General features: G+C 42.4%; 2 protein-coding genes across 5 annotated transcripts in view; one reads left to right on the top strand and one right to left on the bottom strand.

The window, feature by feature from the left end:
* ppat (phosphoribosyl pyrophosphate amidotransferase) overlaps positions 1-9,217 on the bottom strand; it is a 15,983-nt gene extending 6,766 nt beyond the window's left edge. The window contains exons 1-2 of the mRNA XM_017688246.2: positions 8,737-9,217; positions 803-869 (exon numbers count right to left, since the gene is read on the bottom strand). Coding sequence (XP_017543735.1) covers positions 803-869; positions 8,737-8,864 — 195 coding nt within the window. The 5' untranslated portion in view covers positions 8,865-9,217. The remainder of the gene's footprint in view (positions 1-802; positions 870-8,736) is intronic.
* On the top strand, positions 1,764-18,195 carry paics (phosphoribosylaminoimidazole carboxylase, phosphoribosylaminoimidazole succinocarboxamide synthetase). Of its 4 annotated transcripts, XM_017688226.2 has the most exons (16): positions 1,765-2,223; positions 2,788-3,180; positions 3,324-3,392; positions 6,330-6,487; positions 6,617-7,070; positions 7,161-7,238; positions 8,082-8,257; positions 9,537-9,573; positions 10,178-10,375; positions 11,490-11,668; positions 12,046-12,225; positions 12,409-12,522; positions 14,609-14,692; positions 15,805-15,985; positions 17,583-17,741; positions 17,849-18,195. In XM_017688226.2, the coding sequence occupies exons 1-16, from the start codon at positions 1,812-1,814 to the stop codon at positions 18,013-18,015; spliced, it is 3,039 nt and encodes a 1,012-aa protein (XP_017543715.1). In that variant the 5' UTR covers positions 1,765-1,811; the 3' UTR covers positions 18,016-18,195. The 4 variants fall into 4 exon arrangements, with proteins under 4 accessions (XP_017543707.1, XP_017543715.1, XP_037393423.1 ...); XM_017688218.2 differs by having other exon boundaries at positions 1,764-2,223; positions 6,330-7,070; XM_037537526.1 differs by lacking the exons at positions 1,765-2,223; positions 2,788-3,180; positions 3,324-3,392 and adding an exon at positions 4,771-4,819 and having other exon boundaries at positions 6,330-7,070.
* Positions 18,196-20,616: the final 2,421 nt, after the last annotated feature.

Below are 20,616 nucleotides of genomic sequence, written 5' to 3' on the forward strand. Positions count from 1 at the left end.
TTAATCAGTTACTTGTTACTACACAATATTAAAAGAAGATAAGAAGAACCACTTTTGGCCCCCATTTTGACTGGTTCTGTAAAAAGGTCCCATATCACAGAAATCCCAATTTTCCTTATTTTTTTTAATAAAAGAGTTTGATGTAGTATGTAATCATTGTTGAAGCTTAGAAATGTACCATTCACTCCCCCATCAACACAGTCCATATATTAAAAGTAAGCTTACATGTACTCCCAATAGTCAATATATATTTGTATATATCTTCTTATTCACCCTCGAGCAATCAGCCCCACCCATTAAGGTTATTCAAGTTATAAGCATTTTTTTTTTAGCTCTGACTGCTTTTTGAGAGGCTTGGTACAGGGCAGCCAATAAGAACAGAAACCATTTCCATAGATCAACTTTAAGGGCACTGTAACAAAACCATCTGTATAGTTAATGGATAGATGATGTCATGTCAAAATGAATCATGACTGTATTTGGTACCTAAAAGCACATGAGCATAAGCAAAATGTAGGATATGGGCCCTTTAAACATTCAACTACTAGTACAGATTTAAAGGATCTCCACTTTCAACCTCAATGTATTTGATAGCTTTTACATTTGTTCTTGTTTACATGCTTGTGTAACTACAATGTTTTCCAAGTCATTTTGGAGCATTTCTATTGGTCCATGCATCATGAAATTCTAGCATGTTGTAAACAGCAGCTGGCATTTTCAAAAAAGTATAAGCCTTGCGTTTTACCTTAAAGAGAACAAACATTTCTGCACATTCATCCCCATAAACTTTTAATTCCATTACCTTTAAGGTGGTGTATGTGGGAGGAGTGGACCCATTACTGGTAACAATTCCAGCACTTTCTTGACCCCTATTTAACACAACAAGAGCACAGCGTTAATACTTAATTGCCTTGCTAACTACTTTAAAACAACCTCAACAATACATATTGTGCTGGTTGTGGTCCGTCTATCTGCAGTTTTGTGATAAAGGGCAAGGTAAATAGTACAGGCAGGCAGCACTGCAGCAACATGTCTTGGCAAGGCTGGCAAATAAAAAATGTATTTGTAAAGAAACCCGTCCCTCCCATTCTTGGCTGTTTCTCTCCTTCTAGCATGGTGAGCCTATCAAAATCAAAGCCGCGCGCTTCCTCTTTCTGCTTTTTATGTCTCTCTGGTTGCCTGGTTTCAATTGAAGCCCTGAAGCAGATCAAACTGGTTTGTGTGTGAAGCAGGTTTACCAGAGAAAGAGCAGGCGCGAAGGGCGGAGGGAGGAAAAGTGGAATGTGTGCATGTGTGAGAGAGACAGAAAGAGAGAGAGAGCGAGAGCGAGCGAGCGAGAGAGAGAGAGAGAGAGAGAGAGAGAGAGAGAGAGAGAGAGAGAGAGAGAGAGAGAGAGAGAGAGAGAACAGGCTGAAGGAATAAGGGAGGAAAAAAAACAGTAGGAATCAATGTGTCGAACGGCTGTTGGGCAAAAAAAGAGAAAGCAATGAAAAAGTTCTTTGCAGCTCTCTCTCCTAATCTCTAAGCCTTTATCAGTTGCCTTATTTGGGGAGCTTCTCGCTGCGGCTGCAGCTGTGTGGCCCGCTCACCAAGCCACTTCTCACATTTCCCCCCACCCCTCCCCCACAGCTTAAGCCAGTCACAAAGCTGCTCTCAGTCACGTGGCCATTCCTAACTGGCTCAACTGTCTGGTTGCCTAGGACACCGAGCTCAGGGCAAGGAGGGGGAGGGTGAGAGCGCAGCAGAGGGGAGGAGGGAAAAAAGCACAAGCGAACATTCAACAGAAGCCATTTCTAGGCTAGCTCAGAAACATGGAGCCTAGTGCAGAGGAGAAGAGAAGTGGTAGCAGAGAAGAGGAGAGGCAGCAGCAGCGAGGAATGACAGGCCACTGGAAAGGGGACGAGGTGAAAGCTCTTCTGGTGGCGTGGAGAGAGAGGGAGGCCTGGGACGAGCCAGAGAGCAAGGCCAAGTACGAGGCCATCTCAAGCCGGCTGAGAGATTTTGGCATTCTGAGGGACTGGCTCAGCTGCCAGACACAAAGCAGAGCGATGGCTCTACCAGACTGGAGGCCTCCACCTCCCCGATCACAGCCCGTCTACAGCCCAACGGCCCAGGCACCGGCCGACAGCAGGACGACACAGAGGCCTTATGAAGTGGCAGAAGAACACAGCAGCCCTGCCCACAGGAGAGAAGGGGCCACTTCCCTGAGCACTTTTCAGGAGGGTAAATATTTGACACCAACATGAGCACAAAACCAGCCCAATTTAAAGAAACATCTGGGCTTTTATTACCCTGTAGAACATCTAGGGATTTTCTCACAAAGCAGGATTTCCTGCTTAGCCAGCTAAGTAAGTTTATGGGAGTCTAACTCTGGATTTTGGCACAATGGTAGTTGTGTAATCATTTACTCCAAAAAAAGCACCGCACTTGTTTGAACTCAAATGGTTAACAAAGCTAAAATCATTTTTCATTTATAAACGTTTTTTTGTTTCAATGTAGTTTGGCACACTGACATTTCAATGTTATTTTACACAAAAGCAATACTGTATTTACTATTTCCGCAACAAAAATCGTCACCTTTGATATTTAAAGGATATCAAAATTTTAAAAGTACACTTTTAAACTAAGTCAGTCATATACAACTTAAGTGAAACTCAAAAATGCAGGCAAGATCCAGTTTTTACTCTTCTCAAATTCAAGTTCATCACAGAGTGGAACAAACATACCAGCGGACACGTTTTTGTACTCGTTTTTAAAAGCAAGATCACTACTCTGTTCCCTTCTTAGGCATAGAGGGAGGGAGGCACTGGTCTGACAAAGAGATCCGGGCTCTCCTCACCGTCTGGGCCGACCGTGATGTCCAGGGGCGTCTACAGACCACCCATCGAAACAAGGCCATCTTTCAAGAAATGGCTCGCCGCCTGGAGGTACAGCACGGTGTGGTGCGAGACTGGAGGCAATGCCGCACCAAATACAAGAACCTCAAATACGACTACAAGGTCAGCAAGAGCCAAGGTCGCTCCATGCGCTTCTTTGCGGAAGTGGACGCCATACTGCAGGGCAAGATCACGGACGACGGCCCAGACGACGACGAAGATTCGCCCAGGAAAGGACCAGAGGCAGAGCAAGCATCTGGAAGGAGTGAACCTGGAGAAGACCACTACATTAAGATTGACGATGGTAAGAGGCTTAACTTCAGCAGAGTAATTTTCAACTACTTATTTTTAAGCGCTTTGATGAAGACAGAATTAGCCATATTTAAGAGTGATCTTTTCTCCGCACAGTTTTGTTTCTTATTCACCTTTATCTTTCCTCCGTTACAGATGAAAGTCTGGCAGATATGCAAACAATAATCAACACAGGTTCTCATCCACTCATCCCAAAAGATACAGGTATGTCATCAAGGCAAAAAAACAGACAAATTAATATAGTATTGCAGACTATATTATAAACCAACAATAAACCAACAGGAGTTCTGGAAGTCAAATATGTTTTAATTTTGAATGATGCAAGTTTGAGGCTATATGGCTATAACCCTTTGTTTTATAATCTAATATAATCAGATTTGAACTTCAGTCTTGCTTTAGTTCACTAATGTGTCCCATCACTTGCAAGGTGGAAGGGAAGTCTAGCCATTCACTTGTAACTGCGCAGGCAAGGGTGACAGCATACAAATGGTATTTTTAAAAATGTATATTTTATCTTGATTGGTTTCTAGGGTTAGAATATTATTATTATGCTACAACAGAATGCCTTTTTGATTAGCATTCAAAATACAATTCAGAAAATGTTTTTATTATTTGTAAATTTATAATGTGTTTCATATACAATAACAATTACAAAACAGTGTAGATTTACATCTACATTACATGTATTTAAGATGCTTTGTTTATTGGAATTGTTATATTATAAAACATCTACTGTAACCATGTATGTGCAGTAGGGCTGTCGAAGTTAAGGCGATAATAGCGCATTAACGCGATCTCAATTTAACGCGATTAAAAAAATAGTGCCGTTAACGCAAATCCTATTTGGCCCTGCGCGTCATCCGTAGTTCTTGACCGTGCGCGGCGTCTCATTAAGAGCAGAGGAGTGAGTGCAGACATCCCAACTTGCAAAAATTTATTTCAGGGAGACACTTCTCCCAACAGCCCCCCCCCCCCCCCCCCCCCCCAGGCCACTGCAAAAAAATAAAAATAAAAATAAAAAATACATCTTATGCAACAAACATAACTTTACTTTAAGCTCCACAAACTTACAGAACGTCTTTTTACAGCAAAGGCTTCGACAGTGGCCCCCCCAACTTTCTACATCACAATTCTGAAATCAGTATTACAAACTGTACAGCGGGCAAGACTGGCATTGTTCTTTACTTTGACCAGACATGGATATATTTTAGAGCAGTCAGAGGTAAAATGAGTTTTATATTTCTACTTTTTGGAAGGCCCTGCATCCGCTTTCCCTCCCTCCTGATGATGCTCCTTCTGTCACTGAACGCATCCCGTCCAGGAGGGAAAAAACACTGCCCGCCACACTAAAAACTGATTGGCTGACTCACAGACTCTTTGGAGAGAACAGGCCAATCAGAACCCTCTGTTTTGCATGCGCTTCATGAATATGCACACGGGGGGAGCGCCGCTCTCTCCCCCTCCCCCTCTTTCCCACACGCGATTGGGGGAAAAGTCTGTGTCGCCTGCGCGCGCGTTTGTGTTCACTCCTGGGCCACTACTTCTGGATTCCGGGAGATTTTATCTGACTTCCGGGCATCAGGGACACACTATTGATATGCGGGAGACTCCCGCGATTTCCGGGAGACTTGGTATGTCCGTGAGTGTCTGTGTTTACATGTAAAGATGTTTGCCAATCCGACTGAAAACAATCGGATTACAGATTCCGTCTGAGGTGTTTATTCTCACTCTGTTCAACAGTCCGATGAAAATCTTCGTTTACAGTTCACTACAAGTAATCCGATGCAGAATGACGCGCATGCATGGAGCAGCGCTTAGAGTAAACGTTACCATGACAACGAGCATCACGTGTGGTCCAGCCGGCGCGCTTCTGTTTTTAATTGCTTTAAACTGATGCGAGACTCAGAAAAACGTCCTTCACCTGTCCTTATAAAGGAAGCGGCGAGAGGAAGACGTCGTGCTCTGAGACACAGAAGCTGGACGTCTCTCCTGCCGCCGTCTTTTAAAGCTCAGAGTATAAACCTCGTCTCCTCTGCAGACCAGCTTCTGCTCCGCCATGTTGACCGTTATAAACCCTTCACTATGACGCGCCGCGCATGCGCAGAACGTTCTTACACGCTCCGCCTGGACTGTAATCGGATTCAGGCGTTTACACGGATATTATTCTTCTGTTTAACGGGTTATTTAGAGGTTTACCCACCTCCTTCAATCGGATAGAAATTATATTCCGAATGGCCTCAATCGGACTAGACTATTCCGATTGAGGTGTTTACATGGACGTGTTCTATTCCGATTGAGCTGTTATTCGGATTATTAACGGATTATTAGGCTGCATGTAAACGTGGCTAGTGAGTGTTTACAGTGCTGTAGCACTGTGTTGTGACACTACATGTCTTTAATGACGTCCAACTTTGTGTAATTTATTTTTGTTTATGCAGGACTGTGAAGTCCTATAGGCTGTGACTGAATACAACTTCAGCACAATTGAAATTTTAGTTTTTATTTTCTTTTGCTACACATATCTGAACTGAGACACAGTAGTATGTGACTACATGTCATATTTGAGACTGCAGCTCCCTATTCTGTTACAAATCCAATTTTATGTTTTGTAGGTTCAGTATTACTGCCAATATGTGAGTGAATAAAACATCCTTACAGTTTTCTCTTGTCCCAGCAGTCCCAGCAGAAGTACATTTAGCATAAAATGTGTTCACCATTTTAATTGTAACATTTCACTTAATAATCCTTATTTTCTTTAACATTTACAATTAATTTTTTTTTTTTTATTAATCACGATTAAAGTTTTTAATTGTTTGACAGCCCTAATTTGCAGTAATTTTTTCATGGTATTTACCTCAAGATTTGATCAGGCATTTTGGATGTTAAATTCATTCTAAGTTTATTGAGGATGCTATACAGCTTTCTCTGTCTTTTTAAAATCTTCTACAGCTCAGCAGCCTCCTAGTAATTATTTGAAAGCTGTGAAGTTGCACAGTACTAACATACTGAATTCATTTTATATATTTGCCTAAAATTAATTTTGTTTTGTTTTTACTGCTGTAGATGTTTTTTTTTTATTATTGTTTATTCTAAACAAGCCCTATATTACTTTAAAGCACTGCCATCTCTTTCATCTGCCAGTTTCTACACAGGGTCCTACCATATCGCCAATGAGTAGAATGCCATCAGATGATGCCAACGTGATCACAGTTCACGACTCTGGCCGGAACTGGACCGAGGAAGAGGTGGCAGCATTGCTCAACATCTGGGCGGAGGAGGGGATCCAGCAGCAGCTGCAGGTTTCAACCCGAAACAAAGATGTGTTTGTGCAAATATCTCGCCGGCTGCTTCAGCAGGGGGTGGAAAGAGACTGGAAGCAGTGTCGCACCAAATACAAAAACCTGAAATATCTTTACCGTTCTCTACAGAGAGGCAAAGCTGACATCGGGGACACTCGCCGCATCATGAAGTTTTACGAACAGCTAGACAGCATTCTGTCCAGGCCCATCAGAGGCCTCTACAGGACTGCAGGGATGTTCAGCCCTCCCATGTTTGAAGAGCATTCCTTTGGTGAAACACCTGCACAGGAGGACTGTGACGTCATTGCTGTTGGATATGATCAGCAGGCCATAGATGATGCCATTTTGAGAGGGTCTCCTGGCATCACCACCCGGGCGGCCCAAAATCGGGCCAAAACAGATACCAATTTGAGAAGGTTAGAGGAGGACACTGATGCGGAATATGAGACAGGAGCTCCGGTGGATGGCATGTTGGTGAGGTCAAATGACATCGCACAGGCAAGATATGGAGAGCAGCCTTTGTGTAGTCACTCGGTCACAGCTGGAACATACGACAGACGTCAGGAATACAAAGTAAACAAAGGTAACACAATGAATTCATTCACTGCATCACTTTTAAAATCCCATTCAGATTTGCGTAATAAATTGATTATGTGGATGTGTCTGTGTGCAGATGACACAGAGACGACGTTCATGGAGAAGGAGCATGCAGCGTCAAGCAGACGAAGAAAGAGGAAGGCCACAGATGAAGGTTCTTCGTTTTTCTCAGTTCATTAAAAGGAGATCGTCTTTCATTTAAAACATTAGATTGGAACAAAATGCTGAATGGGCCTAATGACTGGCGGTGTGATTGAGCCTTATGACCGCAGTTTTAATAGAATCAACTTGAGGAGAGCATGGAGTGCACGTGAAAAAGATTTAAAGGTCCTGTAAGGTCACAGACTAACAGAGCAGAACAAAAATTTAGAAAGAATATGAGTACAAAAATGGTCCTAGCCAGTTAGAGAAAAGATTCTTTTTTTTTTGATGATGATGATGATTTCATAAAAAATAATTCAGACTGTTCTAGTGTGTGTCAGGCTGACAAAGAACACGGCAGTAAATGCAAAATATAATGAATGCATGTGAAAGGTCCTGAGCAACTCTTCTATTTGTCAGGCTTATTTGCAAAAAAAGTATATGCTTGAATCTTCACAGTAGGAGTGGCCAATATGATATCATTACATCACAGTAAGCTTTTCTGAGCATACTGTGGGCCTCATCAGTACCTATAGAAAACTTATCAAATACAGACCATCTACAGGTCTTTGTACATGAAGTACATGCAACACCCACCAACAATATGGTCCCTTTAACTGGACGTAGCATAAAACACTTCATTAAAAAATCTCATAGATTTTGATATCAGTTTAAATCATAGCTCTGCAGCTTTGCCAGTGAACCGTTGCAATTTTTTCAAAACTCAGAAATGCTACATATAATCAAATGTATCATGTACTTGTGATGTTACATTCTTGCCATATTGCCCACCCTTATGGATTTGCGGACTACAGATTTGCTGACTTGGATTATGATTCTTGTCCTGTGTTTACAGATTACAGTCTGGCCTTTAAAAGGTTTCATCAGAGCTTGGATGATGGAGACAGCAGCACAGATTGGTCTGAGAACATTGACTATCAGTGCAAAGAAGAGCAGGATCCATACATCCCAATAATGGAAATCACCTCTGTGTGTTCAATGGCCTCCAACACACCAGCATCTGAAAACCTGGTGAGTTGGCAGAACTTTATCCTCATAAATGAGATTTCAGTACTGCAGTAGAGGGCAACAGTTTAAACTGATAGAGCTGCATATGTAAAGGGGGGTCCCGACTCCCCCAACTCTTTGCTCATGCCTAGACACAGGTGTCGGGAGATTTCTGGCAACTTTCTGAACACTCTCCCCAAAATAACTGTCTCAGTTCATGGCTGCGACCACATTCAAGACAGGCTGACTTCACTTAAACCACTGTTGTGTAAAAGCCTTTGAAGAGTCTCATGGAGACCCGAGGATAGCTAACTGCAAAACAGTCGCTTCAGCTCGAGTTTCTGAAATCCTTGAGAAAGGGAGGAAAACATGATAATTAACGACACCTTCGTCACCGCTCTCTGTTCAACTTAAAATACATTTAATAAAGTGGCATAAAGTCAGCTCCCTTAAAGTTTTCGTTCAGTCCGTAGCCGTAGATGCACGTACACCAAGCACCTTACCTATGTTGTAAAGCTACCAGACCCAGCGTCAGGATCTGCGCCACTTCCAGCTGTGTTGGCCACTCTCCTGCTGCCACACAGCCGAAAACGCCGCACTCCTCTCCGATACCGGACTCTTCAAACTCCATGCCCGCAGTAAAAGTCTGGCTGAGCCCTCTGTCGGATTTCTCTCCTGCGGTCGCGCCCCCACGCTGTCTCAAAATCGCTCGGTCCGAGCACGTGCTGCTGCACGACGCGGCTTGACACCGGCCTGTACCAACTGAAACGGAGGGGTGCTCCTCCGGACTCCACAGACTCTCCAAAACTACACTATTTGAGTAGCGAAGCAAGCTCAATTGTAGTTTAGCGGGAAAATATTTTAACTACAAGTTAAATCGAAAGCGCATAGCTGGTCAGAAGTGGTTGAAGATTATATACGAGCTTTGCGCTATCTAACTTCAAAGCAGTTGGAGACACTGGTTAGCTGAATCTGTGGGGAAGAAAAAAAGATTGGCTTATTTGCTGAAAAGAAAAGACAAACGATTTTCCCCACGTGGTGAAGATGGCGGCGTGGTTCTGATTGGTTTTTATAAATCAGCAGAGTGTCGTAATCGTGTCCTCAGTAGGTGAAAAAGTGTTGGCTGTCCCTCTCTCTCTCTCTCTCTCTCTCTCTCTTCATTCCCCCAAACTTTTCTCCGCTGCTCAGACAGATCAGAGAGGTTCGTCCCCTCTCACAGCCACAGGTACTCTTATTTTTAGGAATAAGCGAACCGATAGTACTACTGTGTTTATGATTGTTAAAAGCGTCTGTTTTCTTGCAGGACATAAGAGTTTCATCCGAAATGGCGTCGACTGCAGGTACGTAAATGTTTTCTTGCAGCTTCATCATGTTGACCCGTTTTTTGCTCTCCGCGCTTTGTCAGTGCAGCGTGACAGAAAACGAGGCGAGTCGGGAGAGTGAAGTGAGGTGAAGGGGTTTTGTGAACTGAAACCAGGTGCAATAAACCTGAATAGCTTATGTTTTCTCTCTTTAGTTTGTTTCATCGATTTAATTCTGAATGTCACAGGCGTTTACTTCGTCTGCGTCAGGAGTTTGTTTACCGTGCTATAGAGTGCAGGGGTGGGTGATACAGCAAAATATATCACAATACTCGGGCGTTTTCTTCATACGCGATATTCACTACGATATTTCGTAACATAAAGTTTGATTGGCTGGAAAAAAAACAAGGAAAAGTTGTGCCAGAATAAAAATGCTATTAAAAACCGAATGCAGTGATTTTCAGGACATTTCAGAAAACGTGTTGCATCATATCCACTTAAACAAGATTCATTATGCTGTCTTTGTCCACCCCTAGTGTCCGCACAGTTGCTATGTAAGGCAAGCCACTGATTAATGAACTTAATCCAGAGGGCTACCAAAGTTAGAATTTTGATCTTCTGTTGCTTGGCTGCCAATTTTTAGATCTGAAACTGGGCAAGAAACTGAACGAGGGCAAGACTAAGCAGATCTTTGAGCTCCTGGATGAGCCTGGTAATGTTTTGGTCCAGTCCAAAGACCAGATCACTGCTGGCAACGCGGTGCGGAAGGACCAGATGGAGGGCAAGGCCGCAATTGCGAATAAGACCACCAGCTGTGTGTTCAAGCTCCTGCAGGATGCTGGTGAGTTCTAAAAAAATTGTGTGTATAAGTGGTTCACTGTCATCATACCCACAGACGCCGTTACTGCCCATATCGTCCATAATTTACTGATCATATCATCCTAATATCATAATGATATCTTGCACTCAAGATTTACTGTCCATTACCAGCACTGGCTGACATAATGCCTCTATGGTATACTTTCATATGGATGCACTGAGTTACTGATTTTCAGAGTTAAAGGTATTGATGGATGAGCATTACATCCATTTTAACATTGTTGCATAAATGCCCTGTTACGAAGTCCTTTTCTATTTTTTATTTTCAATTTAGTTTTGAGCATTTTACTCAAGGTTCAAATTGTTCTGAAAGAACAGCTTAAAATACATAAATGAACAGTAAATAAATAGGACGTTTTCTTTCTGGTTAACATGTACAGTACTGTGTAAGATTTGCTTAGGAGTAGTTTTAAGAGAAGATAAGTCCAATCCAAATGGGTTCTGACTGGTTTCTAAGACCTTCTTTTTACATAGAGTAGCAGCACTCGGGTTATTAACTTTTTATTAATACAAACTTGGAAATCATCTGATACTTTTTTGTGATTAGAGCAATAGCTACATTCTTGTCTTTCACCTGTACTTCATAGTTTTCTGTATTATAACACAGACCTAAATGAAAAGTAACACTTAACAGAGCAATTTTAGTGAATTGGAGTAACTGCATCCCATGCGTGTAGCTCATGATGACGCTTGTGCCATGAAAATCACTTCCTTGTGACCTGTGTTTGCTTAAATTAAGCAGAACGCATGCACATCTCTGCCTGCCCATAGCTCCTCATGTTCTGTCCATTGTTGGTGTTGACCCTTTTACCAAGTTATGTGTCCAGTTATTTTGTCACAGCCACTCCTCCGTGAACTGATTTTCCAGCCGAATGCATACTTGAATAAAAGGCTGTTCTCGCCACTTAAATTTAAAATTGCTGTTAGTGTAACTTTGACAATGATTCACAATATTAGTGATACTGGTTACAGCTCTCAGAAACAAGTGTGGGACATCATTGTGCTTTTAAGTTGGTTTTTAAGAGGTTTGATTGGAGACTTGTTCAGTGATCATTGTTTGCTTTTTGTGCCGTCAGGCATTAAGACTGCATTTGTAAGGCAACATTCAGAGACGGCGTTCGTAGCAAGCCATTGTGAGATGATCCCCATTGAGTGGGTCTGCAGGCGCATTGCCACAGGATCCTTCCTCAAAAGGAACCCAGGGGTCAAAGAAGGCTACCGCTTCTCACCATTGAAGCTGGAGATGTTCTTTAAGGTAGGTCTTCACCCATGCTGTTTTAAGGTTGTCTTATGAATTGGTCATTAAGTCTAGTAATAGTTCAAAACACTGTCTCTTCTGGTTAACTGTCTGATTGACTTGTAGTTGGCAGAAAATGGTGAGCATGTTGATCAGAGAAATGAGTGACAACACTGTTACTGAGTTAAAACTCAAGCCCTGAGAACAAAGTATTGGTCAAAAAGTAACCCAGACAAATCCATTGGGTTGTCAGATAAATTTTAAAATAATTAGCATGATTTGCTGGATGATCTAGATTCAGGCATACTCTTTTAGTCAATATGACAATTGTGAGGAGAGTAACTAGTTTTTTCTCCAAATTCGTAGCAGTTCTAATCCCCCTTGCTTTCACACAGGATGATGCTAATAATGACCCGCAGTGGTCTGAGGAGCAGCTGCTGGCAGCTGGCTTTGAGCTGGCGGGAATGTCCATTGGTCGCTGCGAGGTGGACATTATGAGCAAGAGCACAGTAGCCATCTTCGAGATTCTGGAGAAGGCCTGGGCCACTCAGAACTGCACTTTGGTGGATATGAAGGTACCTTCTAACACTGGGTTTCACTTCATTGGACTAGAATGTATATGAAGCAGAATTTCATTTAATGAGAATCTTTTTTGTTAGCATATTATTAAATAACTAAATTGCAATGCAATGATGTGCATGTATTATGCATGTAGTAGTTATTTTGTTAGTGCTGAATGTTGCAATTCTTACCTTCAGATTGAGTTTGGTGTAAACGTGAGTACCAAGGAGGTTGTTCTGGCTGATGTGATTGACAACGACTCATGGAGGCTGTGGCCATCTGGAGATCGCAGCCAGCAGAAAGACAAACAGGCAAGCTTTTCACTTTACTTTTAGCTCTTTGATAACTGCAACAAGCAAGTAAGAAAGTAAAATTTGTTACAGCACTTTTCACAGACACAAGACACAAAGTGCTTTACAAAACATAACAATATAAAATGTTCAAAATGTACAAAAGATTTAAAACAAAAACAGGACTGGCAATGCCTTAGCTGCCTTGACCATTATCCAAATGCCTGCTTAAAAGGTAGGTCTTTTAGTTGCTCTTTGAAAGACTCCACAGAATCAATTGATCTTAAAAAGAGGGGCAGTGTATTCCACAATTTAGGAGCGATGACCTCAAATGCTCGATCTCCACAAGTCTTTAATCGAGAAATTGGAACAGACAGTAAATTTAAATTGCTCAACCTAAGAGAATATGCTGACACATGGATGAAGCAGATCAACCACATACATAGGAGCCTGACCATGCAATGCTCTGTAAGTAAGTGTAAGGATTTTAAACTGAATCCTATACTCAACAGGAAGCCAGTGTAACAAAACTAACAGAGGGGTAATATGAGACCGTCTGTTTGACTTGGTCAGTAACCTTGCTTCAGCATTCTGAATCACCTGCAGTCGGTCATGAGCAGACATACGAAGTGAAGAAAAAAAGAGCATTACAGTAATCAATACAAAATGAGAAATGCATGTATAAGCATCTCTAGCTCCACCCTTGAAACTACAGACCTCAATTGACCAATATTCCTTATGTGGAAAAAACAAGATCTTGTCAGTTGTTTAACATGTGTGTCAAACAACAATGACTGATCAAAAATGACACCCAGATTACACAGGCTGGAGTGGACAACAGGGGAAAGAAGACCAAGATTTTGTTTAATCATTGGGGTAACCTTTTCAAGAGCAACAATCAAGACTTCAGTCTTCTCAGCATTCAGCTGTAGAAAGTTATTTGATGTCCATTCTCTGATAGCTTTAAGACAGTCCATGAGCCTCCATAGACTATGCACCTCACTAGGTTTAAATGAGAAATGAAGCTGAATATCATCAGAAAATAAATGATAAGCAATATTAAAACTACTAATAATCTGCCCCAAAGGCAACATGTACAAAGAAAATAACAATGGCCCCAAGACCAAACCCTGCGGAACCCCACAGGATAATGGAGTTGACTCAAATTTTTTTTTGACACAAAATCTGCAGTAGTCACAGTGAAGCTTCTCTCAATGAGATGCGATTTAAACCAGTCTAGTGCTGTGCCAGATATGCCCACCCAGTCGCATAACCTATTTATCAGAATTTGGTGGTCAACAGTGTCGAACGCAGAGCTAAGGTCGAGTAAAACTAACACTGAGCAATCGCCTGCATCAGCCGACGTTAACAAATCATTAGGGACCCTCAGGAGAGCGGTCTCCGTAGAGTGCCGCTTACGAAACCCAGACTGGAAATTGTTGTGCATATTGTATTTCTCTAAAGCAGCAGTGAGTTGATTGGCCACCACCTTCTCTAAATTTTTAGCCATAAAAGGAAGTTTGTATAAAGGCCTGTAATTCTTTAGCACAGCTGGGTCTAAATTTGTTTTCTTTATTAAAGGCTGAACAAGTGTCAAGTGAACAAGCTCAAGTTGTGGCAGTATTGGCATAGGTTAGACAGGAGAGACTAAATACTTTCCATCTTTCCTCCAAGAAAAATGTACAGACTTTACATACCCTACTTTCTAACAAGTAAAGCAGAACTCGCTCTTCATGCCAACACACTCATGGTTGTCGTTGATGTTCGAATAAAACCAGATTACCTTCAATGTAATTTGACAGTCAGCCAGTCTGATTTGCACTGTGTTGTCACCTTGAGTACTGAAATTTATAACTGTAACAGTAAGTGGAGAATGCGCTGTATGTACAACAGGACCGTTCATTCGCACAGGTGTGTGTGTGTGTGTGTGTGTGTGTGTGTGCTTTCATAGTCTATGAAATCGTCCCCCAAACAATGTCAGCATATATATTCTGTAACAGCTGCAGCTATGTGCTCTCTCGAGAGTATTGCTTCAGGCCTGACTATGAGAGTCAGTTGCTGCTAGGTGCAGGCAAGTGAACCCAGTGTTCTGTATCTTCTTCTTTAGGTTTACAGAGACCTGAAAGAGGTCACACCTGAGGCCATGCAGATGGTAAAGAGGAACTTTGAGTGGGTTTCTGAGCGAGTGAAGGTATGAATGAACTTTGCAGCACTGTTAAACATTTTGTTTTATTTATTTATTTTTAATCAATTTCTTTTAACACCAGTGTGGACTGTATGTCTCACCTGTTTTGCCTCACATGCTATAATCTGGTTTTAAAAAAAAGTCGGTATAAACCAGCCATGCAGTGTGAAACTGCTGGAGTTGGGGAGTTAAATATTTACATGTATCTGACTGAAATTGCCCAATTTGCGTAGTTTGACCTGGGCTGTTAACTTTAGATAACTGTTCACTCTCAGTGAACTTGCCCCCTCTCAATCTCCAATAAAATGCATAGCTCATTTGGGTGACCATTTCAATGAACCTCAACCTTTAGCGGTGTTCACTGATTCACTCAACCAGGCATACGCTACACTGTGTTTTTAAATCCAGATATTACTCTTTCAAATAGTACTGGGTGATATACTGGTTCCTCTAGTATAGCGGTTGATATTCTTTTTGTAGTAAGTTTCCTCATAACCATTATACAAGTATGCTACAAATGTGTATAGATAACATGTACAAATAATGCACACCACACCAATCTTGGCCTACTTAGCTGAGTGGCTGAGTCAAGAATATTTCAGGCAAACTCAAATTGAAAATTAAAAATGCAGTAGTCCATTAGTCACTTCCTTTCTAGTCTGTTGCATCTGAGGTAGACTACTTTTGTTTTTGATCCAGCATAAATAAAGAAATAACCAGTATTTTGCTGTTAGCCTTAGCCCAACAAGGATGGCAGACTGATTGCCATGCTTCCTCTCAAACCGCCTGATATGTACCGAAGCCGGCAGAAGTTTTAATTATGCTGTCATATAACTTTTTTGAAATACTGCCCCCTGTTACTTTCAGCCATATACACTGCTTATATCAGTCTGTCTTGAGTATAATTATTAAGTGGTAGTGAAGCAACCTTTTTCATGTCTGTCGATGTTTGAGCTGTGCAGTGGCGCTACCTTGTGGTGTAACTGCAGTAATGCTTTTTGCTTCTAAGTAGAGTGGAATATATGGTGGAGCGTAATGTTCTTGGCTTCTTAATCATCTGCTGTATAACACAACACAGGCAACTTTGAGTTTATGATAACTGCATTTTGTGTGTGTAGCTGCTTCTGGAGACCCAGACGAGTGGAAGAGTTGTAGTGCTTATGGGCTCAACTTCTGACATGGCTCACTGTGAGAGGATCCGCAAAGCCTGCAGCTCATATGGAATCCCTTGTCATCTTAGAGTGACCTCTGCACACAAAGGGCCTGATGAGACGCTGCGCATCAAAGCTGAATATGAGGGTAAAGCCGCTTTCTGCAACACATGCATGAACGTGCATGGATGTTTGTGGTTTGTCCGCACGTCTCTCTGTTAAAGGCTGCACATTCTACATTTCTCTTGTATTTTATTTTTTTTCTCTGAGGTCCACTTGTGTTTTTGTGGATGCAACAAATGTTTCCAAAAAATCTGGGATGCTGTGCAAAATGCAAATAAAAATGTATTGCAATGGTATATAAATCATGTAAACCCTATATTTAACTGAATAGTACAAAGACAGATGTTGAAACTGAGAAATTTTATTGTTTGATTTTGATGTCAGCAACTTGTTTAAAGAAAAAAGTTGGGACGGGGGCATGTTTACCACTGTGTCGCATCACCTCTTCTTTTATCAACACTATTTTTATCAATTGTTTGGGAACTGAGGAGACCTGCTGTAGTTTTGAAGTGGATTGTATTTCTGTTCTTGCTTGAGAGAGGATTTCAGCTGATCTTGTGGTGCCTTTTGTTGAATTATGCATTTTATAAAACGCTAAAATTATTTCAGTGATGTCAGGTCTGGAATGCAGGCAGATCAGTTTAGCATCCCAAACTCTTACTACAGAGCCATGAGGTTGTAATATGTGCAGATTGGTTTGGCATCGTCTTGCTGAAGTAAGCAAGGCATTCACTGACAAAGACATTCTCAGGATGGCGGCATATGATGCCAAAATCAGTGTATGTCGTTCAGCATTGAAGTGTGCACTGATAACAAGCCGAATGGTCTTCAGCCTGGAGGACAGTGTTCGTGATTTCCAAAAAGAATTTCAAAGTTTGGTTCGTTGGGCCACAGGACACTTTTCCACTATGCCCAAATCCATCTTAAACAGGATCCAGAACGCTTATTTATGTATGGTTTCTTCTTTGTGTTTTAGAGTTTTAACTTCCTTCGTGTTTCACAACATCAATAGTCTTTGTTTGCCCCTGTTTTAGATTTTTTTGAACATCAAATTCAACATCAGCATATATTCTCTAAAAACAAAAACAATACAATTTCTCAATTTCAACATTTAATATGTTGTCTCTGTACTATTTTCAGTTAAACATAGGATTTAAATGTTTTGCCCATCAATGCATTCTGGTTTTGTTTACATTTAGCACAGCATCCCAACTTTTCTGGAAATGGGGTTGTTCGAAAAATAGCAATGATTTTTACATGACCGTTTTCCAAACCGTCTTTATTCCATAGATTTGAACAGACTGTTTGTTATGTAAGTCTGAAAGAAACAATATGTAAAGTGGCTGTCCATATAGCTGTAGACAGAGTGGGTGGGGTAAATATGTTGTTGGTCAATAGGTGGTTACATGTAAAAATGTATTTCCTTGTTATGAAAACTTCAAAATGTTTTGTTATGGACTGTAAGGTACACTTTGAAACTTCAGCACTGTTTACATGCTATATCAAACTATTTAGAAATTGGACAGGTGTTTTTTTTTTGTTTGTTTTTTTTAAATGGATATTTTTTTTATTTTGAGCAGAAAGTAAGTGTAACCATCTTCCATGTACTGCCCAGTCCAGTGAGTATATAAACAGGCTTTAAGACACTTAAATGGCTAATTCATGCTAATGAATCTCCCCAGGCGATGGAGTCCCCACCATTTTTGTAGCAGTTGCAGGGAGGAGTAATGGTTTGGGTCCAGTGATGTCAGGAAACACTGCTTATCCTGTTATTAACTGTCCACCAGTTACCTCTGATTGGGGTGCTCAGGATATCTGGTCATCTCTTCGCATGCCCAGTGGTAAGGGTTTGTGTTTTTCAAGATTCTGTATGTTTGTGCTGGATTTGTAGTTACCTGTGGAGGTTCTGTAAAGTAGTCTATGTGATATGAATGATCCATTCCTACAGGTCTGGGGTGCTCCACGGTTCTTTCTCCAGATGCTGCTGCCCAACATGCTGCTCAAATCCTGGGTCTGACTGACCACCTGATCTGGGCCAAACTGCGTGCCTCCATGCTCAACACCTGGGTCTCCCTAAAGCAAGCGGACAAGAAGCTACAGCAATGCAGCCTCTAACCAAACTGTACTTGAGTTTACTCTCAGCCATTCCAGATGTTTAACTATTCCATCACTCCTCTGTACTCACAGCTATCATTTTTACTGTTGATGGAAGCTTGTGAACTAATTTAGTGCCTTTGTTTGCAGGAACAATTTCTCATCCATAAATGCCAAGAATAAATAGATTCATAGAAAACATTTGTGAGTCTTTGCTTTACATAAAGAAATTAAAAAGGACAAATATTATACACTGCTCAAAAAGATAAAGGGAACACAAACAACACACTAGAACTCCAAGTAAATCAAACTTCTGTGAAATCAAACTGTCCATTTAGGAAGCAACACTGATTGTCAATCAATTTCACAGCTGTTGTGCAAATGGAATAGACAACAGATGGAAATCATTGGCAAATAGCAAGACCCACTCAATAAAGTTCTGGTTCTGCAGGTGGGGACCACAGACCACTTCTCAGTACCAATGCTTTCTGGCTGATGTTTTGGTCACTTTTGACAGACCATACCACTCATCCCCCTCCCCCTCCTGATAGCCTGCCCCCCTCTTGTGACAGCCTATCTCACACCTTCATCCCTCCCCCACCCACCACCTCTACAGTGTGTCTCACTGATGACCAGGTGAGAAGACAACTGAAGAGACTCCACACAAACAAGGCTGCAGGCCCTGATGAGGTTCCACCCTGGGTGCTTAAAGCCTCTGCTGCCCAGCTTTGTGGAGTTCTTCAACTTGAGCCTGAGTCTCCAGAGGGTCCCCATGATGTGGAAGACATCCTGCATTGTTCCTGTCCCAAAGACGCCACGACCCAGTGACGCCAAGGACTGCAGGCCAGTGGTACTGACGTCTCGTCATGAAGACCATGGAGAGGCTCGTCTTGGATCAGCTCCGACCCATAGTCCAGCCTTTTCTAGATCCCCTCCAGTTTGCCTATCAGCCCCGCCTGGGAGTTGAAGACGCCATCATCTACCTGCTCAACCGAGTTTATGCTCACCTGGATAAGCCAGCCAGCTCTGTGAGGGTCATGTTTTTTGACTTCTCCAGCGCATTTAACACCGTCTTGCCCGCTCTTCTGGGTGACAAGCTCACAGTGATGCAGGTAGATGCCTCCCTTGTGTCCTGGATTGTTGACTACCTGACTGGCAGACCACAGTATGTACGCCTGCAGCACTGTGTGTCAGACAGAGTGGTCAGCAACACTGGAGTTCCACAAGGAACTGTCCTCTCTCCCTTCCTCTTCACCCTCTACACCACGGACTTCAGCTACTGCACAGAGACTTGCCACCTTCAGAAGTTTTCTAATGACTCTGCAATAGTTGGATGTATCAACAAGGGTAAAGAGGATTAGTACAGGGCGACGGTGAAGGACTTTGTAGCATGGTGCGAGCGGAACCACCTGCAGCTCAATGTGACAAAGACAAAGGAACTGGTGGTGGACCTGAGGAGGGACAAGGCATCGGTGACCCCTGTGTCCATCAGCGAGGTCAATGTGGACACTGTGAATGATTACAAATATCTGGGTGTGTATATTGACAAACTGGACTGGGCTAAGAACACTGACGCCCTCTACAGGAAGGGCCAAAGTCGTCTCTATTTTCTGAGGCGCCTGAGGTCCTTTAACATCTGCCGGACTATGCTCAGGCTCTTCTATGAGTCTGTGGAGGCGAGTGCTATCCTCTATGCTGTTGCATGCTGGGGGAGCTGGCTGAGGGTGGCAGATGCCAACAGACTCAGCAAACTGATCCGCAAGGCCGGTGATGTTGTGGGTGTGGAGCTGGACTCGCTGACGGCAGTGTCGGAGAGGAGGACACTGTCTAAACTGCGGGCCATTATGAACAATGGCTCCCACCCACTCTACGACACGGTGATGAGATACAAGAGCTCATTCAGCTCAAGACTCACTCTACCTGCAATAATAACAATTGTGTGTGCAATAACTCAGAGGGACACTATCCATCCATCCATCCATCCATTTTTTAAGCCGCTTCTCCGTCAGGGTAGCGGGGGGGAGCTGGAGCCCATCCCAGCAGTCTTCGGGCGGAAGGCAGGATACACCCTGGCCAGTAGAGGGACACTAACTTAATTTAAATAATTTAAATAATTGTAACTGCTTACCTGATGTTTCATATTACTATCACAATCACCGCCACCTTACTATATTCTTAAGTACTTAAATCTGGTGTACATACTGTAAATTCTCTATATTGTCTTAAATTATTAGTAAAGTGTTTATTTTTACATAAATGGCTGCAACTGTAACAACTGCAATTTCCCCCTGGGATCAATAAAGGAATCTGAATCTGAATCTGAACAACCCAGCAGCAGGACCGCTACCTACACCTTTGTGCAAGGAGGGACAGGAGGAGCACTGCCAGAGCCCTGCAAAATGACCTCCAGCAGGCCAAAAATGTGCATGTGTCTGCACAAACGTTTAGAAACTAACTCCAGGAGGATGGTATGAGGGCCCGACGTCCACAGATGGGGGTTGTGCTCACAGCCCAACACCGTGCAGGACGCTTGGCATTTGCCAGAGAACACCAGGATTGGCAAATTCACCACTGGCGCCCTGTGCTCTTCACAGATGAAAGCAGGTTCACACTGAGCACATG

This window comes from Pygocentrus nattereri, chromosome 4 (genome assembly GCF_015220715.1).
Source record: "Pygocentrus nattereri isolate fPygNat1 chromosome 4, fPygNat1.pri, whole genome shotgun sequence".
Classification (NCBI taxonomy): Eukaryota; Metazoa; Chordata; class Actinopteri; order Characiformes; family Serrasalmidae; genus Pygocentrus; species Pygocentrus nattereri.

What these genes read in the sequence shown, in the direction of transcription:
- paics (XM_017688218.2), top strand. Translation starts at nt 1,812, where the DNA reads ATGGAGCCTAGTGCAGAGGAGAAGAGAAGTGGTAGCAGAGAAGAGGAG. An exon ending in CTACATTAAGATTGACGATG is followed by an intron (nt 3,181 to 3,323) that starts GTAAGAGGCTTA and finishes CCTCCGTTACAG; the next exon opens with ATGAAAGTCTGGCAGATATG. An exon ending in GCACTTTGGTGGATATGAAG is followed by an intron (nt 12,226 to 12,408) that starts GTACCTTCTAAC and finishes TCTTACCTTCAG; the next exon opens with ATTGAGTTTGGTGTAAACGT.